General features: G+C 37.4%; 3 protein-coding genes across 4 annotated transcripts; 2 read left to right on the top strand and 1 right to left on the bottom strand.

Moving 5' to 3' along the window:
* The first annotated feature begins 11 nt into the window (after positions 1-11).
* On the top strand, positions 12-4,780 carry LOC125233434 (phosphatidylinositol N-acetylglucosaminyltransferase subunit Q). Of its 2 annotated transcripts, XM_048139452.1 has the most exons (8): positions 44-115; positions 216-694; positions 944-1,069; positions 1,188-1,323; positions 1,562-1,706; positions 2,164-2,356; positions 2,800-2,914; positions 3,150-4,780. In XM_048139452.1, exons 1-8 carry the CDS (start codon positions 100-102, stop codon positions 3,329-3,331), a joined length of 1,392 nt encoding a protein of 463 aa, XP_047995409.1. In that variant the 5' UTR covers positions 44-99; the 3' UTR covers positions 3,332-4,780. The 2 variants fall into 2 exon arrangements, with proteins under 2 accessions (XP_047995408.1, XP_047995409.1); XM_048139451.1 differs by having other exon boundaries at positions 12-694.
* On the bottom strand, positions 4,779-12,006 carry LOC125233438 (nuclear distribution protein nudE-like 1). Its single transcript, XM_048139459.1, has 7 exons — positions 11,708-12,006; positions 11,316-11,469; positions 10,900-11,036; positions 9,662-9,798; positions 8,884-9,036; positions 8,440-8,522; positions 4,779-7,206 (listed from the first exon to the last, which is right to left on the bottom strand). The coding sequence occupies exons 1-7, from the start codon at positions 11,779-11,781 to the stop codon at positions 6,823-6,825; spliced, it is 1,122 nt and encodes a 373-aa protein (XP_047995416.1). The 5' UTR covers positions 11,782-12,006; the 3' UTR covers positions 4,779-6,822.
* Positions 12,007-12,561: 555 nt separating this feature from the next.
* Positions 12,562-24,960, top strand: LOC125233430. The gene is made up of 12 exons (XM_048139448.1): positions 12,562-13,015; positions 13,089-13,299; positions 14,090-14,213; positions 14,730-14,836; positions 15,395-15,592; positions 16,662-16,868; positions 17,546-18,006; positions 18,667-18,961; positions 21,227-21,466; positions 21,858-22,046; positions 23,438-23,567; positions 24,560-24,960. The coding sequence occupies exons 1-11, from the start codon at positions 12,807-12,809 to the stop codon at positions 23,438-23,440; spliced, it is 2,244 nt and encodes a 747-aa protein (XP_047995405.1). The 5' UTR covers positions 12,562-12,806; the 3' UTR covers positions 23,441-23,567; positions 24,560-24,960.
* Positions 24,961-25,454: the final 494 nt, after the last annotated feature.

The raw sequence follows: 25,454 nt of genomic DNA, 5'->3' as shown, positions 1-25,454 counted from the left end.
GACGTCAAGTGTGGTCAACAAAAATTGTAAACAAATAACCAAAGAATTCTAAATTTATTAACTGATTACTTGTAATTTCAAATAATATTCAATTAGTGAATGGATCGTCTTACTGGTTAATTACAATTACTATGTGATAACAATGTTACAAAGGACTATACGAGTATTTCTTCCAGCACTTTTGTCGAATATTAAAGATACGATTTATCTTAAAGGTTATTACAGGTTTTCGGGGAATACTGTTTTAGTTTACTTTGTGGAACATTCTTATATAGAGTGGAAGGACAGTAGAAACCAGGAAAATATCATATATGGATTTTGGAATATAACCAAAAAAGATAAGAATGTTGATGGTTTTAAAAATATGATTGTTTTTAACTGTACAAGTCATACTCCAATAAGAAATATTACAATACATGGACGCCCAATGGACGTAACAAATAACTGCATATTGCTGTTCTATGAATATGACAAAATTAAACATACAGAAATAAAATTTCATTCAAATGAAGAGTTAATGCATTTACAATGTTTGATACAAAAAGATAGGAATCAAATGGAAATGTATGAGGAATCCTATAAGCCATTTTTTGTACCTCCCTCATGGTTATCATACTCCATGGTTGGTCAGCATGTTAGTCATTATTTAAATTTAGCTCACTGGTTTCTGACAAGTGTGTGGAGAAACAAGAAAGTAAGTTCTGAATACAACTAAAACATAGTGATTCAATACTCTTTGAATACAACTTTACGAAATATTTTTTTAAATTATAAATTGGACATATTGTTGCAATAGGCAACCTTCCCATGGATAAAAACAAAAACGAACAGTATTTTTAAAATATGTAGTAAACTTTCCAAAGAAGATTTCTTGTGTGTTGGTTCCCGTTTGCAACAGTATGTCCAATTATAAATATCCTTAAATATCAATATGTTGTTTCAGATATCCATAAAGCAAGGCAACCTCATATTAGCAGTCTTTGTTGATATTCTTCTAGGGTATATTGCCTTACAATTTGTTATGATAAATGAAAAAGAACTCAGTGACATGCTGATGAATATGCTTGAGGTATGTATATTTTATAGGTGCCCGATTTATTTCCATTTACATTATATCTACTACTCTTATGTAAATTAAATTTATATATCTAAACAAGCATTAAAGATTTCCTTACATTGCGTTTCAGACCATAGTCAACTCCTTGTACACATTATTGAAATGGTTGATGGGTGTCCCTGCGGGTCTAAAATTGAACAATGCATTCAATAAGATGCTTGGAAAGTATTTCTCGTATCATATACAACTTTGGTGGCTATTTCTAGGTAAGTTACAGATTTTAATGAAAATGGTTATATAACTATGTATGAACTTTAATTTAAAGTGATAGGGTTCAATATTGTATAATCATTGACATGCATAATGCCTCATCATCTTCATTAATGTCTATTCTTATGTGACTTCAATCAGAATCTGGTAGTTAATAATATTTATTCCGTAATCTGTTGAGTAGATACAATACAAATACAATACAAAAAATAAAAATAATCCCTTTCTTTTCAGAGGTGACTGGTGAAAAATTGGAAGTAATACTACAATTATTTCATTATATTGGATATGCTGGTATTACTTTTCAAGCTGCCATTATTTCAGACATGCTATGCATAGCAACATTTCATTCATACTGTATTTATGTATATGCTGCAAGGTAAGTCTTTATAGTGTACTTACAAACAACAAAAATACTGACATGTCTCAGTACATATGACCCTGTGAAGTTTTGACCTGACAATAAATGTACATACAACTTTGCAAACAGGTAATCAAACATTTCCATCTCCATCATATAGATGGCTGGTAGTCCTCAACTGTGCATTTCTCCAGAAACTTCCTGCCCGATACAGCTAAACTGTGGAACGAATTGTCGCCTGCGGTATTTCCGGACCGATACGACGATACGACCTTCTACGATCGGCAACGCACCTCCAACACTTCTGGTGCTTCGGGTGTCCATAGACGGCAGTGATCGCTTACCATCAGGCGACCTGTCCGCTCGTTTGCCTCCTATCCCATAAAAAAGTATGGGAAAAAACACCATGTGTGTTGAAAATTACACTTTATACCCTTTGCAAGAGGTTGTAAATATGTATATCCTTTTTTCCCAGGCTATTCAACATACAAATATCCGGGCTCATTGCTTTATTGAGGTTATTTGTTGGACGCAAATACAATCCTCTCCGAGGCGGCATAGATTCGTGCGAGTACACCAACCAGGAGCTATTTGTTGGAACAGTTGCCTTTACCATACTGCTGCTATTGTTGCCGACGACTACCATGTATTATGCTGTGTTTACACTGGTATGTATGACACCTGTCTAATTATTTTTGGTGGCAAATAAAGAGGGCATGTTTATTCAGAACTGAAACACGTACAGTCACCCACAATAACATCGCATAAAAAGTAGGTCACAAAAATATCTAGGTCAATCTTATTTCTAGAGACATAAGAGTGGGTCAGATATTTATGCAGCCTTCTTTTTGTACGATGTTATTGCCGGTGACTGTACCTACCTACCATTATGAAATAATTATAGAAAAGGACATCTTTTGTACATTGTCAATTCTACCGGTGCAATCAGAATTGGCCGTCTAGTGGTAGAGCATACCTACGTTGTCGATTGATACTATTGATAGTCTTCATTTGTTACTTTTCTCTGGTTAGGACAACACACTAAATTACACTTCAATGCAATATGAGTTATGTTATGAACTCGTTACTTACCTACTTGTTTTTTTTTCAGTTCCGTCTGCTGTCTTTGGTACTGCAACATGCCCTTGCCAAATTAATTTACTTGATACATACACTGTCAATTTATGTAGTTGCACTGTGGCTTACTAACTCGTCTAAAGTAGCAGGTAAGTGAAAAGTACTATCGCACACATGCGCCAGAATTTCAATTTTGGCATTCAGATTTAAGAATCAAATTAATGTACTTTTGGAAAATATAAGTTGTTTTCAAATGAATCATCAAACCCTAGATTAGTTGGAACATATGTATTAGTAAAACCTTGAAAATTGCGCCGTAAATAAGGGTAAACCTTTCGTGTGCCAACAATGCGGATTCACCACAATGCATTTTTTTGTTTTCAGGTAATATCCTGCTGGAGGTGATTAGCAATGAAGATTCAGCACCAATGATACTCAAACTCAAGCTGTTTAAGAAATCGATACATGATTTAGTGAATAGCTTTACACCCCCTGTTGAAGTCCCCAAGCAAATTGAATGGACCAATTTATTTTCGAATTTGTTGACGGGAAAACAAATCATATGATCGATTGTTGCCCATATGATCGATTGTTGCCCATTTTAGTTGTCAACATTGGGGACGCAAATTTATAAAAAAATAATTTTAACTTACCTGTGTAAATAAGAGACGGGAAGAATTAAATTCAAATTAAAAACATATTTAATTTTGACTTATGGTTTAATATTGTTCAATATTAAATTGCGCACAAAATAACTGTTTTACCTCCATCACATGGAATAAATGCTTGAAAATTTACAAAACATCAGAACTGAATGAAAATATCTGGTTTTAAAATAAATTCACTCACGCCTAGCTTAAGCAATACATTGTTGTTACAGATACGCTCCTATTGATACCTATACAGGCAAGTAAATAATTAAGACTGCTAAAAATTGGAAAAGTGTTTCTTCCAAATAGTCGACAGTGCCACTATCAATAGGTCTTTCTAAAGCGATTTGGGCTTAGCGGTAAATATGCTTTTAACATCTAGCACTCTCTCAAAAACTATATGGCGTTTTCATTAGAGGAACTACGACCAAAGCTCCACATGCCATAGACTGAGCACTTACGCTAGAAATTACTTTGTTTTAGAATTAAGATTTTTGTTAAATGATTTAGCAGTCTTTATTATTCACTACGTATCTTTTTATCTGAGTTGAATCTACTAACACTTGTGACAACAGGCGTGGCAGTTAAACAGCGTGGAAACCATTACATTTACAGTCAATCCATATCATTAGGTATCATTACCACACAAGTTTGAAAAACTAGTTCTTTCTATTAGAGCTAAAGAGAGAGAGACTAAATCTCTTGTCATATAAATGAAATCTATACTGACAATAAGGCAAGACTATGTATAACAAGAGTATATATATATGCATTATTTTATCTATCATTTTACATAAACTTGATCATTTCATTTAATAGTGTGAGCACAAATTACGATGCTTACAACAGTAATTATTACATCTATTAGAAATTATTTTATTGCTATAATCGGAACTGAGGAACATGTTTTTGTTAGAAAGGCTACTTACAGATAACAGAACGATAGACATACCATGCTTACAAAATGGAGTATGGGGTCAAAATGGATTAACAATGAAGATGGCCAATAATTATAGAAATTAAATATTAAAATATAATATATATGATTTTAGATGACAATGGTTAATTACGATGTTAAATAAAATATTTCTTATCCACATTGAATGCCCATTAGTTATACCTATTGAATCATTAAAAGAATTGTAACACCGCGTTCTGGGTTGTAATTTAATTCGTTTTTATGTTTTTACGTTACATGAACGAGTTATTGTTTTGCGTCGCTGAGTCACTTTCGTTCGTAAGGCACTGGTTCCACTGCGAGCTAGTAAGCTTATGAGCTATCGGCTATAAAAACGAACAAAAGATAAGCACTCCCCTGCAAATAAAAGAGACACGGCGATATTGATAGCCCACCGCTGGGCGAGTAACTATAAACATCGCCGTGTCTCTTTTATTTACGCGGGAGTGATTATCTTTTGTTCGTTTTTATAGCCGATAGCTCATAGTTTGCTAGCTCGCGGTGGGACCAGTGCCTTAGCGAGGCCCACGGTACTCCAATTCTTTACATAAAATAAATGATACCAAATGTTGTTAAAAACAAACACTGAAAAGGATATGAACTGCAAGAAAATGTAACCAACATTTTCTGTCTTCTTGTTCTACCTATTTTTGTTATTATCTGCATCTATTCGTTTTCATTTTATTGTATTCATTAACGAAAACAACTAAGATATAAAAATCAGTCCGGTGAGTATAAGATTCTACTGATAAAAAATTTGTTTGTATATCACGAAATTAATTTCATATTATAAAAGTATTTAATTTTAACAATTTCATATGAATTCTAATTATTTACATAAAGTATCACTCCAAAATATTTAGTCCACCAATTTCAGCTAGAGATAGCTTACACGCGCGCGGGCAGCCAACCACATCGATGCGGGCGCCAATGGTTATAGTTCATTCATAAAGAATACACATATCTGATAGAATTAACGATTTTATTACTTTAAGGTTAATTAAATTAGACTTTTATTTATATCGTTCAGATCTTATACGGACGGCACACTTATTTAGGAGTACTTAAATGGTGGACCATTTTACTAGACACTGTGGTCGCAAAGCCCTGAAACTTATAATGCAAAGGCGTCTACAGATCTATAAGCCTTTGTGTGCCGCAATAACGTGTTTTGTCGCCGGTGGGTAGGCCAAAACTAGAATATTAGTATTATATTTACCAACCCTTAAAATATCTTCATTTATCATCACAGTTTTTAGCAAATTATAGGAAAAGTGATGTCAATTTTAGTACACAAGTTAGTTTATATTTAAATATGAAGCAGATTTAAAGCTTCTTTGATATTACTTTGCTCAAGTGCTTAACTCCGACAATTTTACGAAAATATACATCCAATCTACATGTTTTACTTGTGTACCAATATCACACTATGTGCTGCAACTAAGTTTTGCAGTGCAGTGGCGAGGAGTTGCCGATGACAAACAGCGCATTAGTTCTTGAGTACACACCTGTAGTCCTTATTCACATCTGAGCTTGAATTTGGTGAATGCTCTTTAGGTCTAACGGTACCGCGACACGATGCTAACTTTGATTCCAAAGCCTACAATGAAGAAAAGTACAATATATGAATGATACTAATATTAGTAGGTGATGGGAAACGATGTGCGGTTAAAGCCTCCACCGTGACTAATTACGCACAGCACACAAACATATTACTGGGGAAATATAACTCAATACATAGTATAAAAAAATTACGTGTAAAACATGCATCTAAAAATATCAATTCAACAATGGTACAGTACAAAATAGTACAATATTATACATCATTTTATGTACACTGCAATTAAGTAGACTACACCGTAATCTAAGTAAGGTATATTCATTAGATTTTAATTATTTATCCCGACCTCACCACGGTAAAATAATAAAAATTTTAGTTTATCATTTAATGTCACATACAGAATTAGGTATATCAATCGTGAATGTTATAACTATAATTTCTTTTTATATAAAATTAGGCTTTTGGCTAGTTCAATTTATAGGATCGCTTTTTTAATAATAGCAAAAATCATATAAATCCCATTACGTGCCATGATAATAATGGCAGTGACGACCCTGTAACACCTTTTTCTCGCTATGGCCTCAGGAATGCGTGATTAAATTCTATATGGTCAACAAGTTTTCAAGATTACGGTTTCAATCCTACTAAACACAACAACAGAATTAAAGCATAACAAATACTAAACACAATATTACTATGTATTTTGTGCTACTCTAAAGTAGACCACCTTAGCTTTGAGCGATTTAATTAGGAAAATATAATGAGAATTATATGTACAAACAATCTTTCCGTCTATTTAATTCTCTCTGAAGCTTAGGTGGCACTTCCGGGTTCAAACAGGTATTTTTATGTATGAGCCACTAGACAATTCACTACTACAGGTATATGTTATCGTGCTAAAGTCTGCTTTGGCTTGGCTCGCGGCTGTCCATTCCGAATAGAACCGAAGCTCAAAAGATTTTCAAGCCCCTCCCTAGATCTCACAGCAAAAGATCGTCTCAATTTCCCATTCTCTCCCACGCCGGGCCTAGAGAATCCTTCCTCGGAAGATTTGTGCTTTAACTGATGTTTTTGTGTTATCGGATCAGGCCCAGAAGATTGTCTTATGAACACTTTAGGGTTTCTATATTCTATGGAAGCGTCTATGCTGTTATCGGTGTTATCACAGGCATGGGAGATCTCGGTCGACTTGGCGGCTTCACACAAGTCTGGAGGTTGAGCGTCACACGAGCATTTGATCTTACCACATTCACGGCAAAGAAACCTTTCAAGCTGGAAGCAATAAATATCATGCACACTACATACAATTTAAGCACAACTAAAATTAACATGCAAATGTTCTTTACGATGTGTACGTACATTTCTACTTGGTGCTTTGTGAACCTAACTACATAAATATATAACAATTTATGTTATGGGTTATTGTTATAATGCACAAATAAACTTTATATCATTAAATAAGTGGAACATATTAAAATAATTTGTAAGTAAACAATAATATAAATACATATAATACAATACGAAACAAAATTATATGCACAATATTATATTTTGACAGTATTACTGTACATCTATGTATCTGTAGTCTATTATTGTATTCATTCATGTCTGAATATAAAAAAAAAACACCTGTTTAAGGCCGTGGTGTGGGCGCACGCGACCGGTAGAGCAGTCAGGAGGCATACAGTACCGGAACCAGGGTAGGGTACCTGGTAGCGCGAGCAGCGGTGGTACGCCTTAGGCTGGTTTCTCCCCTAGAAACCCGGTAACCCGGCTTCTTGCTTATGCAATAAGAGTGAAATAGATGTCTTTCGGCTTGTTTAACCTGTGCAGTCAAGGCGGTTTACTTCGCTCTTATTGCGTACACATTTTTCTATCGGCTTGTGCAGATTGCACGCCGATAGATGTAGTGGAAACCTAAAATACAAACTGCATCGCCGACCGCATGTGTCCAGACCGTGGCCTCAGTTGTTCAGACGATGATTTACTAAGTGTTTTTAGTTTACTTTTAAATTAAATAGACTAGAGATAATACAATAGAATTTTATTTAGTAAACTGCTTGATGCAAAATGGTTGAAATAAAATATAAACATTGAAGCAGTAGGTAATCAGTAATTAGTCGACCTTTTACGTGGGTTTGGTGCACAGCTTATAAAACCAAATCGTTTTAAAGACATAAGAAGTAAAATAAAGTGCATATTATGACAATATTTTTATTTTGTGTTAAATAATATACATATATAAATAATCACCATTATGAAAATATAATATGAGAATAACAGCTTAAAATATAAAATATATATTATTACATTTAATATTAAAATATAATTTCTATACATTTTTGTTAATTTACATTGGTGGAATTATTTATGGCAAAATAATTTAATTGAAATCAAAAGAACCTAATTTCAAAATGTATCTATAAAGTATTGTAAGGTAACTAGCACCACAACAACAACTAAGAAAGCTTTAACTAAGGTATCAAGGGTTTGGTTGTTACTTACCCCAACTTTTCGGAGCAAATCGCCCACAATATTGATAGCCGATACTCGAGCCGATGGTGTCATAGCATTACCATTGATTTCTCCTAGAAAAAAAGCATGAACTTAGAACCATAACATAACCAGGAAAATATCAGGTGTTCCCCCAATTAATGTGTTACTCAGTGTTCAAATCAATATTTACTTCAATGTTCTGGAGCCAGAAGGCAGCATTAGCATATCGACGCTTAAGAATCAATATAGTCTAAGTGACATGTAAGTCCAATGTTAGTTAGACAATATTGATTCTTGAGCGTCGATATGGTAAATTAAAGAATATAGTATTAATACTTGTATTCTATGATGTAAAAGGATATTTATATTATTTGTTTTCCCATGCGATTTAGAAACATATTAGTAAAAAAAAGGGCAAACTTAAATAATGACGATTGTATTCTACGAACATACGTTTTTGTGGTGAAGGCAAAACTGTTTGAGTTTCTGTTTCAACTGCTCGGGAGGAGGTATTGTGTCCATTGACCATTGCATTTTCATTTGTACTATCATCTTCCTTTCTGTGCACTGGGAGTTTTTCTACTACTTTCAGTTCCTGCTTCAGATCTGAAATAACCAATACAATAATAAATATTTGCTCTGGCTGCTAAATGAAAATACATTTTCATATTAAAAGTAATAAATCACGCCAAACTTAGACTTGAAGCCTTATGCCAGTCCAATGACAATCAGAAATTATTAAATGCTACAAAATCAGCCTTGTTTAAAATTTTCGAGTTTTAGTTATATTAACAAAATATGTTGAATACTTCAGATGGTAGCCTAGCGGTAAGTACGTGCGACTTTCGGTCCGGAGGTCGCGGGTTCGAACCCCGGCTCGCACCAATGAGTTTTTCGGAATTTATGTGCGAAATGTCATTTGATATTTGCCAGTCGCTTTTCGGTGAAGGAAAACATAGTGAGGAAAACGAACTAATTCCAATAAGGTCTAGTTTACCCTTCGGGTTGGAAGTTCAGATGGCAGTTGCTTTAGTAAAAACTAGTGCGAACGCCAAATCTTGGGATTTGTTAGCAAAGCGAACCCATGAGCCTGGCAAATGCCGGGATAACGCAAGGAGGATGATGATGACTTCAGATATAGAAAATTTTATAGTACAATCAACATTGAACATCATCATACTGAATATATTCTTTTTTTTTTCAAATAAATATACAGTATATGTATACATACCTCTAGCTTCATCGGTAGCTCGTTGTAATCTCACTTTAAGTGTTTCTATTTCATCAACTTCACTTTCTAAAACTGCATTTCTTTCATATGCTTGATTTAACAATGCCTCTATGCAAGACACTGACTCTGAGATGACCCTGTGTAAATATAAAAAAAGTTACAGATGTGGTGCAAAAAGAGTTGCCTTCGGAAACGTACGAACGTGTCTATTTCAGTCAGTCTCAGTATGTACAAGATGTACTGACATTGACTGAACTACACAGACCAACCCCTATAGACATCTATTACAAGACGACTCGCGGTCGCCAGCCTTCCTAGTATTTGCACTGATATAAGCGCGGGCGCTCGCCGTGCCCGATCAGTATCGACCAAGTAACAGACCCGAAAGCAGCGCGTGTTTTTCGCACAAAAAAATTGGAAAAGGGTATTTTGATGCCTTAAAGATGTCCACCTGTAGTGTGAAATGGTGTGGAAAGGTAACAAGAAGCTCAAATTTAAAAACAGACGGCATTACATTCCACAAATAAGTCATATTTATAATTTATTCAGAGCCGGCATAGGTCAACTTACATTGGCCACTTACGCGTCAGTAGAGGGACAGTCATACTTCTGTCCCTTTTCATCTGGCGCGACTGCCCGCCGTCCTTGAAACGGCCAATCACAGCGCGCTTAACACATTCCGCGCCCGCTCCTCGCACCCCAAACACTGGTGACTCGTATCGCGAACCAAATATACAAGACTGCCACTCTATAGGAGGTTCTCTGTGCTGAACTAGCATGACAAATACAAATGTTTTCAAAGGAAACCCTTTTCGCACTACATCAGCTGTAGTTTTAATTGCAGGTTTAGGTGTAAAGGTGTGGCACTGTATATGTGAGTGTGTTTAGTAAAACGTCCCACTTTGTTGGTTACCATTAAGGCGAGATTTACTTGTATCTTTATATGAATAAACTAAAAAAGCGCCTTTATAGCAATCAACAAAGTGGGACGTTTTCCCCTGCACACTCACATATATTGACAAAAATATAGTATTTTTGCATTCAATTTCCTTGGCCACAGATACATTATATTTTATGTCTGTAAAGCATGGCCAGTAACCTGAAATAGGATTCTATTTGAATTTAAGTGTTTTTGAATGTTGAATAATTATTTTGAATTTGTAAGAGTTATTTCATAATAACACTGGTTTTAGTTAAAAAGCACTGTAACTACTTAGTTCTGTAAAAGAAATTCATACCTTTGCCCTCTTTCCAAATCATCATTTTTTTGCTCCAACTCTCTGATATATTCAGCTTTTTTGTCCTGTTCTATTTTGAGTGATTGCACTTCATTTTCCAATGCATTAGTTTCATGTTGACTTCTTTCTAACTTATTCTAAAATGAGAATATTGTGAATGTGAATATGAAGGACTTTATATACATTTAAAAGTTTTGTTTACATTTTTAACTGTAAACAAGGAATGCAGAGTTAGATATCAAAGTGATAACTATTAATTTCTTTGACTATGTATCATTTTTTGGTGCACTCTGTGTTATTTGAACTTTTCCATACCTATTTGTGATCAACAATCACTCATTGCTGATCACAAACAAATGACTTAAGCATAACAATATGAGTCATCATTATAGTTACTATGACAGATTATCACCTACCTTAAGTGATTCTATTTCATTTTTTAGCCGCTGATTTTGATGTTCTAGATCTCTGTTTTGTTTCTCAACTTGTAAAAGCGAAGCTTCAAGTTCCTTCTCCAACTGTGCTGAATTTTCTGTGTACTCATCCAACTCTTGTTGCATATCAATTGCCCTTGAAATAGACCAAAGTTAAGACACCAAAGAAATTATTAAAGTAGGGGTTTTTATAAATCATTTCAAAAACATATAGAGTATAAAGTAAACTTGGATACAGAAGGTAATGAAATAGTAAATAGGTAAGTAGTTTGGTTTTTTTTTGGTTTAGTGCATTTATTATTAACAAGTCGAGAGATACATACGTCGTAAGACGTTGTGTGTCGAAGTTGATAATGATAAACGAGTAAACTTACTTTTGCTCATAGTGTTTAGCTTGTTTCTTCCAGTATTCCACAGTTTCTGATTCTGATTGTCGAGGGGGTTCCATGTTTTCTACGTTCCAAAAAATACTCAAGGATAAACCTTTATCATAACAAAAGTATGTTATGGGATTTACACTACACTCATGCAGCCAATGTTAATCAAAATATGTTATATTTTAAAATGAGTATCTAAATAAAATACTAAATCGTTTCTAAGACTTAGAAGCCGTTAAAACGCAAAATGTGACACAGTTTTTGCTCATCCAAAAACAAGTAAAATGCCAATTGCAACAAGATGGCGCTGGGTAAAACATTACCAATTGAAAAAAATACTTACGATGCGTTCAAAAAATATCAAAAAGTCGTCATTCACATTATTTCATGAATGGTGTGCTTTACCACGTTCCGAACGCTAAAAAATAATGAGCTAGAAACATACTACGCGGACGTCCGCGGTCGCGCGACCTCGACCGCGACCGATCAGTGTGCACGGTCTTCGGGACGTGGCTTCGGCTGACCAAAACATCCAGCAAGCCAGATTTCGATCGGACGTCCGTGCGCTCAAGGCCACGTCCACGACCGACGACCGATAGTTTGCATGGTGAGCACTTGAGCGCACGGACGTCCGATCGAAATCTGGCTCGCTGGATGTTTTGGTCAGCCGAAGCCACGTCCCGTAGTGATTATATTCTCTTTGCCGAAGACCGTGCACACTGGTCACTGATCGGTCGCAGTCACGGTCGCGCGACCGCGGACGTCCGCGTAGTATGTTCCTAGCTTTAACGTAAATCGGAGCGTCACCGAAGAGACTGGAGTTGACGTGTACTTGTCATTGTCAAATGATTGGCTGACGACCTGTTATCAAAATAATAAGAAATTGTTCTCTTTTATAATGAAATAAATTAGTTTGAAAAACAATATATCAACAAGTATATGACTAAAAGAATCTGTGAATGTTTATTATGATTTCCCAGTTCAATCGTATTTCCTTTATCTTTGAGCGTTTACCTTTTACCAAGGAACAATTGCAATGCAAATATATTGCTTTTCAAGTTTAGGTTCTTACTTATTGTTTTTGAATGACGTGTAAATGTTTCCGACGGTAGACACTGAAGAAAACATTGTCCAAGTAGCATCGCAGAGTAACACATCTAGTCCATCCAAACATGCCCAAAGACCATCAGAGAGTTCTGAAGGCGCCAAACAGCATAATAATAAAGAATCAGTCACAATGTTGATTAAAGAAATGGTATTTTTTGCCGCTTTAGCGTTAACGACATATGGTGCTCTTCATAATTCGTAAGTTTTATCCTTTTATATTTATGTTTTATGTTTACTATGCAGATATTATTGTAATAAATTTTATTTACAGGCCTTCTAAGATTTCAAAGCATCCCAAAGCTACAAAGTTCTTTAGTTCGGATTCACTAGTGACAGATTGGCATAAAGGGCAGCTCACTAATGCCCATGCCACCATTAACCATGTTGACTTGTCCTTTGTTATGTACTATGCTCCTTGGGATGCGGAGTCTCAGTATGTTAGGGGGCAATTTGAAGAGGCTGCAATGGTATTAAGTGATCGCGTAAGTATTCATGCATAAACCATTCCTTTTAAGAACTTTTTAACCGACTTCAAAAAAGGAGGAGGTTCTCAATTCGACTGAATGTTTTTTTTTTTTTTAAGCAGCAGAGATTGATATTCGTGAGGAATATTTCATACAGTGTGTCTGGTAAACCAAATCTCATCAGCTTTAATATTAAGCTAATTTTATTGAAAATATCATAGCTTTAGAGATTGGCCGTTTAATTTCTAAAACACAAAGAAAAAAGTAAAAAGAAGTGCCAATATCTCGAAAACTATGACATTTTTTTTAAAGTTAAATTCCCTTAATATGATAGCTAATGAGATGTGCTATCAACCCTTTTAATTTTGGCATTGGTTTACGGGACATCCAGTATATTTATGTAGTTTGACGACCGGTTTGGCGCAGTCGGTAGTGACCCTGCCTGCTACGCCGCGGTCCCGGGTTCGAATCCCGGTAATGGCATTTTTTTGTGTGATGAACACAGATATTTGTGCCTGAGTCATGGATGTTTTCTATGTATATAAGTATTTATATATTATATATATCGTTGTCTGAGTACCCACATCACAAGCCTTCTTGAGCTTACCGTGGGCCTCAGTCAATCTGTGTAAGAATGTCCTATAATATTTATTTATTTAGTTTACTTAGTCAAAATGTGACTTTGTTGTGTATTTTTATGTCTTTCCTAATATTTTACAAATGATGTTTGGGACAAATATTCTTGACTTTCAGCTTTCAGTTGGTATCTACCTTATCGGGCTCATCATTAATCAAATATAATTTACAGGTTCACTTCTCAGCTATCAACTGTTGGAATCCGGGAAGTGAATGTAGGCTCCAGCACAATAAAATTCCTTCATGGCCAATTTTAATAGCTTACACTAGTACCTCGAGAGGTGTTCTTTATAAAGGTTTGTCAATTTTTATTATTTTCTATTGGCTTGTTTCCTCTTTTTAAGAACTGTCAAAATGATTTGCTAATATGGAATTACTATGAAATACTGAGGAGTGACGTCACGGTCAATTCATTTACTTTATATTATTAAATAGAAATTATGTTTAAACATAAATACTGTCCATATATTTCTTCTAATTTTGTGGTGCTTTATTTCGTGCACTGCATAAAATATTTTATTTTAAGTATAGGAAATTAGCCTATTGTATGCATTGACTAATATTTTTTTTATAACACACCAATAGTAACTGACTTATGATATACTCCCCAAAATTTCTGAATTTAAATTCAAACTCTCAAACGTGGTTTCTGTACAAAGGTGCATGAACCTTTACATCATTACAGGCAAATACCACTTGTCACAACCCCCTACTTCTTTCTGTTACTTGCATAAGCTTAAATTTACTTTAGGGCTGAATAAATTAGTTTAAGAATATCTTATCATATTTGATTATTTGTCTATTTGTTACAGGTCCAAGAGATTCTCATAGTATGGTTAGGTTCCTGGAGCTAGTAATGAAACCTTTAGAAAGGATCTCAACAACTGAAGATCTTGTTCAACTGTTGTCTATCTGTGATGTAAGTGATTCCTTCAGATTTTATCAAGATATTATAAATGGTTGATAGTATCACATAATGGTTGATCAGTTATATTCGTCTAAAAATGCCTTAAATAAATCTGAGTGAATTTGAAATAGAATGTAAAGGAAATAAGGGTTGAATCATTTTATTTGTAAATTGAAAATGGTTTAAATTAAAAGTAATTAGTACTCAGTAACGACATTGGTCTGTGGCGGACTGGCGGTCTATTGGCGATGGGACTTTTCAGTCGCACCTATGGCTGCCGCTCGCCGCTGTCGCCTTAGACCATGTCGTGGCCAGGCCGTTAGGCGGTTTGTGACTCTGGATGCGATTTACACGTTGCTGTGATGCGCTGGCATAATGTCGTCAATATTACCCGTACAAGTTTCTAATGGGTTGGCAACGCGCATGTGACACTCCTTGAGTTGCAGGCGTCCATAGGTTACGGTGACCGCTTTCCATCAGGCGGACCGTATGCTTGTTTGCCACCGACGTAGTATAAAAAAACAGCATATGATGAAGCCCCTATCATAAAAACACGTGTCAACTTTCCAGGCTGTAGCTGTAGGATACACGCCCATAACCGATACCTCTCGCCACTACAACACTTGGTACCACGTGGCGGTGAAGATCCGCGAGTTTGACTTCATCGGCGAGGTGTGCTTCGGAGTCGTCACCTCTGAAAACCTGGCTGTGGATCTCGGGGTCAGCAGTGTGCCAAGCGCTAGGCTTATGCTATGGAATGATACTAAGGTACGTATATTATTCAAATGAAGTATGAAATATTATTTGAATAAGACTATCCATATTTTAGTTAAACACTTAATAATTACGAAACCTGCAAAATCCTTCAGTTTCCTCCTAACATAACGGCGGTGTTTGGCTATAATTAGTTGTGCAATAAGCTTAAAATGCTAATGCATGTATACCTAACAATGTATCATTGTACAACCGCTGTTGGCAGACCTTAATAAATAAAAAAAAGATTAAAAATATTAAAATTAATATTGTCTTCGGTTACCGCGATAGTTACTCATGAAATAAAAATATGGAAACGGATTAAATCGCGTATAATGAATTTAAAATACATCCCGACGTTTCGAACTCTTTACAGCGTTCGTGGTCAATGGGTGACTCACCACGCCACGAACCACCACGCCACGCCACGCCACGTTGACCACGAACGCTGTAAAGAGTTCGAAACGTCGGGATGTATTTTAAATTCATTATACGCGATTTAATCCGTTTCCATAGTTTTATTTCAAGATTAAAATTAAATTAAATAACAAATGAATTCAATACATTTTTTTTATTACCTTGTATACATGTATGAAGAATTGTCTACATACGAGTAATACCTATTGTTTTCCTTACAATAATTTATTTGTGTTAATAACATATTTATTGCCATTGAGGACATTTTCATTGAGTGAATTTCACGAGGTGGTGCTGCGGTAAATAATATACTCACACCTGTTAAAATTATACAATGTCCCTTCTCAAGTAAACCACATTTTTCGCTTACTATACGGACGAAATTTGAGCGTCCTGATGTGGTACTTTTTGCTAGAGAAGGCCAGATATAATATTAAGAAATGATTTTCATCTACCTTAACCATGAACCTTATTGTAAAAGTTTAAGGTTCGCAAACTGCCAGTTTATACTTTTTCCAATGAATCATTCATTTTTTCGATAAGGTTTTTTTTTTCAAAATTTCTTCATTCATTTTTTTCGATAAGGTTTTTTTTTTTCAAAAAAACCTTCAGCCAACAAAACTATCATCTTAGCTGCTCTAACTCATTCCATTTGTTTTGATTACAGGAATACGTACTAGACGAGAACGATAACACGTGGAACGAGTCTTCCCTAATAAACTGGGTGCTGGAACATTTCTCGCAGCCCGTCGGGAGAATCGTGCCCATGTGGCGGAAGGCCTTCACCTTCGAGAGATACGTGGACGGTAGCCCGCTGCTCATACTGTTTACACCACTCAACCCGTTGTATGAACAACTACCGTCTTATTCGTTGGTAAGAATTTTACGCAATTGTGTATGCCAATATTTTTTTTTATGGGATAGAAGGCAAACGAGCAGACAGGTCGCCTGATGGTAAGCGATCACCGCCGCCCATGGACACCCGAAACACCAGAGGTGTTAGAGGTGCGAATAAAAAAATAAATGACGAATTATAAATATATATGAATATATTATGAATGAATGAATGATATATTTTTAAATTAAAGGAAAAATGGAAAAATTCACACCTCCGGCAGGACTCGAACCTGCGACCTTTGGCCTTGCCGGGGCCAAAGGCCAAAGGTCGCAGGTTCGAGTCCTGCCGGAGGTGTGAATTTTTCCATTTTTCCTTTAATTTAAAAATATATAATATCGCTCGCAGACGTTTCTGCATGATAAAAAACAAATTTAATGAATGAATGAATTATAGTTGCAATTAAATATCTGTATTATAGCCGTATAACTCCCCTAAGCCTAAAATCAATGCCAGCTATCTTTCACTCTCTTGTTTCGTCCGTTACAAAGTGTAAAAGCTTGTGCTGCCAAAGTTGTGTCAGGTAGTTTTACACGCGTAGCCGATTTTAAAGTTATCCCGCGTTGTAGAAGAGAACGACTACGACCACGGTGCCCGCCGAGCAAGTTTTCGGCACTCAGTGTTTTAATCCTTAATGTGAAATTTTATCATTGTAGCTAAGGGAAGTAGCGATGGAATATTACAACTGCAACCACAACGACACTCTAAACTGGACCTCCGAGCTCGTCAAACTACAACAAGTCCAGCGCCTCATGTACCAGCAAAAGGACTTCCTCAAGTACTGCGAAAACTACAAATTCAAGCAGCCTATAAGAAAAACGAATCCTCTATACAAAAAAGAAGTAGTATCCCACAATAATAAGTATCCTTGGAACAATAATACTCAACAGCAGAAAAATCAAAAGGGGGGAATGTTCAACTATTTGTTTAAAGCAGGTTTCGATATATCTAAAGTGGTGGGCGATGACAAGTCTTACCTTATGTCTACGCTAGGCTTGGTGGAAGAGTGCTCGGTGCCTGTTATGCCGGCGGAGAAACGTTTCTATGAGAATTATGAACAGTGCCAATTTGCGGAAAATGAGAAGCTTGAAAATGAACCATTTTTGGAAGAGGAAGAGTAAGTTACTTAGATGATATATAATTTCATGTATTTCATTTCACTTGCCTTGTTACTAATGTTAGTTTGGGTCAAAACGTAGAAGCTAAATTTGACCCACTTCACGGTTTCTGATTGATCTGAAATTTTGCACACATATGTAAATCACGTGACAATGCAATATTATGGTATCATGGAGCTGATCTTATGATGGATTAGAATGGTGGTCATAGGCACTCTATTATGAAACGTCGTATCCCCATCGAGTAAGGGGTTTTTAAAAACGCCTCGGAAAGCAGCAGATGACTGTTTAAAGAAAGGTACAATTTTTGCAAATAAACTTATTCTTGTTTTAAAACATTTCTTACTTGTAACTCGCTTGTGTATATGTGTGTGTGTGTGTGTGTGTGTGACTACGATTTTTGGTCAGTTGATCCATTTTAGTAACCGATATACTCGCCTAACTAGTAAAGCGAGCTCACTCCATCGTAGGCCACGTCTTTGCCTTCGGCTAGTCTGTGGCCAAGAGTAAGCCCATTTATAATAATAATAAAAAAATAGTAAAGTAGTCCGAACTATTATTAGTAAAATCGATTTCTCATTGAATATTTAGGGCAGTACTGATTCATTATATACTTTATTTGGCTACGAATTTAACTAAACAGTATGAAATAATTTCAGACTGCGAACCACAATGCTACCATTCGAAGACGACGCGCTTTCCCCTGAAAACCTCATCCAAGAAAACGTGAAGCATTTCTGCAAACTCATGAGATTCGCCAACACCTGGGGCTCGCCCGTGCACCCCCAGCGAGCGGCCAACGTGACGCATATACACGGCCTTGCTTGCTCGCAGAATTCTAGTCTTAACATGTTAGCTGTGGATAGTGTCAGGAATCACCACTTTGCGGAGTTCCTTGGAATAGATATAAATAGCAAGAAAGATAAAACGGCGGTTGTCATATTGGATAGCAAGGTAGGTTCAATATCTTATAACAGCCTTGCTTGCTCGCAGAACTCTAGTCTTAACATGTGGATAGTGTCAGGAATCACCATTTACAATACAAACAGTACAAATCCACTTTATTGCACAACCTCAGAAATGTACTATCAGCAGCAAAAGTGCATGGAGAAATTATGAATGAATTCATTGATAAATTCGCCATGCACTTTTACAGCTGATAGTACATAGGAACACACACATTACAATAAATTTTATTTAGCGGAGTTTCTCGGAATAGATGTAAGCAAGAAGGATTAAACGGCGGTTGTCATATTGGATAGCAAGGTAGGTTCAATATATTGCACATAATCGGTACGTATTGCTTGCTAACAAAACATGTTGCTCTGGTTAAAGAGTCTATGTGTACCGAGTTCCGAAATTGCCTCTTTGTCTGTCTAATTACGCGTAGGCCGGTTTAAGTGTCATGCGGACAGACGGCGCGGTGGGATCCGCCGACCAATTTGTATGAATCTGAGTTGAGCTGCCCACTTTACTCCAAAATGCTCGCTGAATACTACATATTAGTCCAGTACCAAGCACTCTTCGCGGCCGGTCCGCGTACTAAAATCAGTTTTATTTGGAGTAAAAGATAAAGATGCCCGAAATTGGTGATATTATTTACTTTAAGGATAGGATGAGTGTCATGAAGGATATAGGATGGGTTTTAAATAAAGGCTTAAATGTAATTGTATTAAAGTGGACAATTGTTCTCTACAGGTACTATTTGCTAATCGTACTTATGCGTGGTCGTTTTTGCGTGTAATATTGGAAAGTTAATTGTACACCGTGTTTTTTTTTGTTTTCCGTTAAAATCGACACGTAGGTTCATTATCAGGAACCACCCTGTATATCACTTTTAGTTAAATTCTCAAAATACATTTTTTCATCATTTTCATACATAATGAATGAATTTATTAGTGTGAACCCTATACCCTTAAGAATAACATTCAAGTTAGTGCCCAAGTGATTGACGGCACAGTATGTCAAAACAAATAACATTAGGAATTGGTAAAAATACGTAGGCACACGTGTTCAGTAATTATCTTTATTTTTTAATAACTCGATAACTGTAAGAGTTAAGACGCTAGCTTCTTAGAGAAATTAATTGTATTTGATCTAAAGAACCTTCCCTTAAAGTTAACGGAATTCAATAAAAACAGGGTGTATAGGCAGTAGGTAATATTATCGTGTGTAACGTTAGCAAGAAATTGATCTATAATAATAAGGCTGATTATTGTTAATGTTTTAACACCAGTTTTCCTTCGTTCTGTAATCTGTGTTCGTATTTATGTGTGCGCTTAGTTTGTGTTTTTCTTCTAAATCAAACCTTACACTTGAGTGTTTGGTTTGAAGCAGAAAAAAATCCAATATCCTACATATCCAATATTCATACAGCTAAATAATTGGTTTTGTTCAGCCACGCAGTAATAATTGTGTTATTATACTCGCAGTGAACAATTGAAGTCGTGATATGGTTTACATTCCTGCTCATTGCTTCATTTTATTACGCTTGTTATCGATATTTATTTATCGGTTTTCCTTATATTGGCGCAAAGAGGATATTCCACGTTTTTGTTTTAAATTGTAATGAATAGAAAATGTACAGTGATAACATTTTTATCTCAAGGTTGATAACGGTACAGTACCTACCGATATTGGCGATACCGTTTGCCCTTAGTTTGCTAATATAGCATTTCAATATGTTAGTAAAGTTTGTATACAACTTGTAAACGTTTTAGCCTTAAAAATACTAAACAAGATTATTTATGTTATTAATTATAAATAATAATTGTTCTTAAGGCTGTAAGCAGGGCCGGATTAAGGGTAGAGCGAGTGGAGCGGCCGCTCTAGGCGCCAATTGGTAAAGGGGCGCCAAAATCGTAAAGAGAGGCGCAATTTTGTCAAAGGAGCGTAAGCGTGACGATGAGAGAACTTCAAAGCACTTGGAAACCGAAGGGCATACCTGCAGTGACATAACACCGAAATTAAGCCTAAGGAAGAAAATTCGCGAGCGCCGAACGCCGAACCAAGAGCGCCGAAACTCAAACTCGCTCTACTCTGAAACTCTGATCGAGCGCACGGGCCGGCACCGGGCCTGTAAGACTACTATTTAGAGCAATCACAGAAACGATTCCGAGTATATGATTTCAAAATTCAATATTCAATGTTATATTGATTTGAGAATATAATTGAGGTTCATCTGAAGCTTTTTAAACACTGTTATTTTTCTCTTTTCAGCACGAAAGCCAGTACCTATTGTCAGAAGAATACTCAGCCAAATCCCTAAGAGATTTCATCTTCAACTTCACTCAAAAGAGCTTGAAGCGTTCGCTCCGCACGTTAGTCGACGATGCGGAGCGCACGCACTACTTCGGGTCAAACGGCCAAGTGGAGCAGATGGGTATAGATGAGCACACTGTGCATGTATTGGAGCTTACTACGCATAGTTTTAGGAGGCTTGTGAGGAAACCGGAGATGGTGAGTTTATGCCTCGCGTAGGTTTCTAATGCCTGAGAGATGTAGGTAATCTTCAAATGAGAGATCACTTTCTCTAATAAGTAATAACAACCCCATACCATCTGCAAAACTTTTATGCAGTTATGACTTTACTACATGAGTTTTATTACATTGCGGTATTTGATGGCTGTGCAAAATTCTATGTAATAAACCTCAAAAGCCCGCAATGTAACTAAAATCGCATGCGAGTTCGCACGTCGTCTAAATCAGGCCTTACCGACTGATAAAATCTAGGCACGAATGACAGTTTTATTTATGAACCTTACGTACGTACGTGTTACGTATAAACCTTATTTACGTACGAGTAAACAGTATTCAGTTTTATGTTTTGACTAGAAATATAATGTTCCAGTTAACAATAGTGGCGGTATGCGGCGGGTTATGCAGCGCGGTAACGACGCACGCGTCGCTGGAAGCCGCGCGGCTGCTGACGGCGTGCGGCGTGCGCGCGCGCGGCGCGACTCGATGCGCTGCGGCACGACCTCGCCTGGCACTACACCGCTGTCACCTACCCGTCCATCTTCGTGTTCTCCCCACACAGGTAATAATGAGATCGATTAATCTGACGCCATCTTGGATTGTGACGTCATCAAGCTAGCGGCAAGCTGTGCCACAACTTCACAAGATAGACGGGATCTTTGCTTCTTTTGGACAAGTAAATGGCTGCTATCGTGGATTGTGACGTCAGCAGTCAGCACGCTGGCCACGATCTCGCCTGGCACTACGCTGCTGTTACCATCAATTTCCACACGGGTAAATAAAGGTGAAGGGGGTTAATGAGCACTGCTTGAAAACACACGGGACCCCATCAACCTCAAAATCAAAAATCAAAATAATTTATTCAGCAAATAGGCCACAGGGGAACTTTTACACGTCACATGTATATGTAAATATGTATTTAGAAAGTCCTCCAAAGTCTTTATGAAACGACACATTCAACTTGATTTTCAAAACCGACTTGAACAGCTATGATGATAGTCAGTAGTGTCAGTACCCGGAACTTTTACGGCAAAGCGGTAGACTGTCACAATCTATCTAGAGTTAGAAACAGTTTCGCCACGAACATTCCGAGCATTGATGATAAATATTGTCCCGGAGCTGTAAGTTCACATTTTTGACACATGCCAGCGTCCACAAAACGTAAACTCACGGGACCTAATGAAATTATAAATAAAATCCTGCAATAATATTTCAAAAAATCAAGTACTTAAAAACAATATTTCTCTTAAATTTGTTTTTTATCATGCAGAAACGTCTGCGAGCGATATTACATATTTTTAAATTAAAGTAAAAATGGAAAAATTCACACCGGCAGGACTCGATTTCTTACGGGTAGATGTTTGCTATAACGCCACCCTAAGGCGGTTGAGAATTGAGGGAAGGCGTGGATAAATTCGCACACATCCAGCAGGCCTCCGTGGCGCAGTTGGAAGTGATGGCCCCGGCAGGACTCGAACCTGTGACCTTTGGCAGGTTCGAGTCCTGCCGGAGGTGTGAATTTTTCCATTTTTCCTTTAATTTAAAAATAAATATTTCTCTTACTTTAAACATAATCTAACACATGTTACATTTTTACGGATCTTCGTTAGTGAGTATTTATCACGCAGGATTTACTTATTATGTCATTTATCATTCATTTTTATTTTTAAACTAGTGCTGTGGCAGAGTCGGTCATTTCGATTCATATGACATTTCAGTAAGTTGATAGAAATCGTATATTTGTTTAAGCGCCTCCTTGTACATAGGGCCTAATCGATTCAACCAATTCGTAAACAATCGCTAGATTTGTCAAACAATACGTCTTAGCACATCCGCACATCGCAACATACTTCAAAACAAATGTGTCAAAAATGGGAACTTATAGCTCCGGGGGGTCAATAGTATACACACACAGTATAGCTTGTATTAACAGTGTTCTCGTTGTCCCTACAGTGAGGAAGGTGAGATGCGGTACCCGCCGACGGCTCGCGTGTCCGGCAGCGGACTGCTGGCGCTTGCGCTGCGCGGGCTGCGAGCGCCGCAGCGCATGCGTGTACGACTCGCACTCTGCACGAGACACCAGGTACATAGTAGTTATAGCAGTGTACTGAATCCCGAGCTATAGTGAAGATGTATAGCGTTGCGGGCCCCGCCAACGGCGCGACTAAGGGTCCCCCCACATCTAGCGTCTCGCGAACGTCGTCGCCTCTCCAACGCCGGCGCGGCGACGACGCCGCGCTCCCGCAGCGCCGACGCGACGTTGCGGCGCCTCTCGAACGTCGACGTCACAGTGGCGTCCGCGCGGCGTCGACGCCGCGCCAACGCCGCGCCCGCGCAGCGCTGCCGCGATGCCAGCGGCTACCAACGTCCAGCTAGGGCTTCCAATACCGGGATCCCAGTATCTCGGGATTTTTGGGGTAGATTTCAAAACCGATATTTAATTTTGTAATCGGATCCCGGTATTTTTAGTAACTAACAAATTATGGCAAATAAACGTAAACTACTAATCAAAAACCTTAAATTTCTGCATCATGACATTCATGACGGTCGCTAGACGCGTAAATATTGCTTATGGCTCCCGTTTCTTCGACACATTCTCTGTTTAGTGTTTTTACAATATTTCTATGAAATGACAGTTTTTCCGATGAAGAGGAAGCAATACGTCAAACGTAGTTGATACAACACAGGCCACAGACCCTCTGTAAACAAGTTGATGCACCTACATTATAGAAATAACTTTTCAAAAAATTGGTTAAGGCATACGAACTAACGTATAAGCTACTTTTGATTTACTGCCACTGACGTCGAGGAGGCGCGGCGCTAACGCGGCGTCGACGCCGCGCGGACGTCACTGCGACGTCGACGTTCGAGAGGCGCCGCAACGTCGCGTCGGCGCTGCGGAAGCGCGGCGTCGACGCCGCGCGGGCGTTGGAGAGGCGACGACGTTCGCGAGACGCTAGATGTGGGGGGACCCTAATTTTGACCTTATAGTTGTTTTTTATCGAAATTTATGAATTATGAAAAAAAAAACTACCTAATCTACCCATTGATCTGAATCTTTTTTTTTGTTTTCAGTCCTCTAAAGAAAAGAAGACCTGCCTGAAAGACATACGCGAACACATCACAACAGTTATCGGCAGAAACCTAAAATACTGGCGCAGGACCGAAAACCGAGAACTCAAAGACGCACTCTTCAAAAGACTACAGTACCTTCATAGGGTGTCTTTGGAGCTCAGCCTACTTCATACATCTGACCTAGGAAACGACCAAAAGGAGCAATCCATACTCAACTCACTGACTAACTTGTCAAAACACTGGGACGTTGACGTTTCGATGTTAAGGAAAAATGTTGCAACGCCGCAGAAATTAACTAGTTGATATTAGGTTTATTTTGTATATAGTGTACATTTATCGATTTGTATCTATGTTGTTTAATTATAAAGCCTGAAAGAGCTGAATAAAAATGTTACGATAAACTGTGGCATTTTTATCCCTATCCGTTTTAGACCTATGTTCGTATTTTGGCCATCGAGTAAAACTTGGTAAATATGTCTTTCTTGCTTTTTATATAAAAGGTAAGGTAGGTATGGTGGTTATCACTTACCTTGAAAGGATGAGTGAAGATCGGACAGTCAAAAGAGCCTACTTGGGAAGACCGAATGGACGCCGTCCTGCTGGTCACCAAAAATGTCGTTGGGCGGATAGATTGGAGGTTGATCTCCGTGAGCTCGGCGTCGGCGAAAGCTGGCGCGATACCGCTCAAGACCGAGCAAAGTGGCGTGTTCTTGTGTTGGAGGTCAAAACTCATTTTGGGTTATCACGCCAGCCAAGTACGAGTAGTAGTAGTACTTACCATGAGGAGAACATTTGCACGTACCTATTTTTTTAATATTATAAATGGGCTTACTCTTGGCCACAGACTAGCCAAAGGTAAAGACGGCCTATGATGACTTGAGCTCGCCCAGAAGAT

This window comes from Leguminivora glycinivorella, chromosome 14, assembly GCF_023078275.1.
Source record: "Leguminivora glycinivorella isolate SPB_JAAS2020 chromosome 14, LegGlyc_1.1, whole genome shotgun sequence".
NCBI classification, from domain to species: Eukaryota; Metazoa; Arthropoda; class Insecta; order Lepidoptera; family Tortricidae; genus Leguminivora; species Leguminivora glycinivorella.
Note: the sequence above shows the minus strand (reverse complement) of the source record. Positions and strands in the feature narration are given on the sequence as shown.

What these genes read in the sequence shown, in the direction of transcription:
- LOC125233434 (XM_048139451.1), top strand. Translation starts at nt 143, where the DNA reads ATGTTACAAAGGACTATACGAGTATTTCTTCCAGCACTTTTGTCGAAT. An exon ending in GTGTGTGGAGAAACAAGAAA is followed by an intron (nt 695 to 943) that starts GTAAGTTCTGAA and finishes ATGTTGTTTCAG; the next exon opens with ATATCCATAAAGCAAGGCAA. An exon ending in ACTTTGGTGGCTATTTCTAG is followed by an intron (nt 1,324 to 1,561) that starts GTAAGTTACAGA and finishes CTTTCTTTTCAG; the next exon opens with AGGTGACTGGTGAAAAATTG.
- LOC125233438 (XM_048139459.1), bottom strand. Translation starts at nt 11,781, where the DNA reads ATGGAACCCCCTCGACAATCAGAATCAGAAACTGTGGAATACTGGAAG. An exon ending in TTTGCCTTCACCACAAAAAC is followed by an intron (nt 8,523 to 8,883) that starts GTATGTTCGTAG and finishes CTTTTTTTCTAG; the next exon opens with GAGAAATCAATGGTAATGCT. An exon ending in ATTTGCTCCGAAAAGTTGGG is followed by an intron (nt 7,207 to 8,439) that starts GTAAGTAACAAC and finishes TATTGCTTCCAG; the next exon opens with CTTGAAAGGTTTCTTTGCCG.
- LOC125233430 (XM_048139448.1), top strand. Translation starts at nt 12,807, where the DNA reads ATGTTTCCGACGGTAGACACTGAAGAAAACATTGTCCAAGTAGCATCG. An exon ending in GAGAGGTGTTCTTTATAAAG is followed by an intron (nt 14,214 to 14,729) that starts GTTTGTCAATTT and finishes TATTTGTTACAG; the next exon opens with GTCCAAGAGATTCTCATAGT. An exon ending in AACTACCGTCTTATTCGTTG is followed by an intron (nt 16,869 to 17,545) that starts GTAAGAATTTTA and finishes TTATCATTGTAG; the next exon opens with CTAAGGGAAGTAGCGATGGA.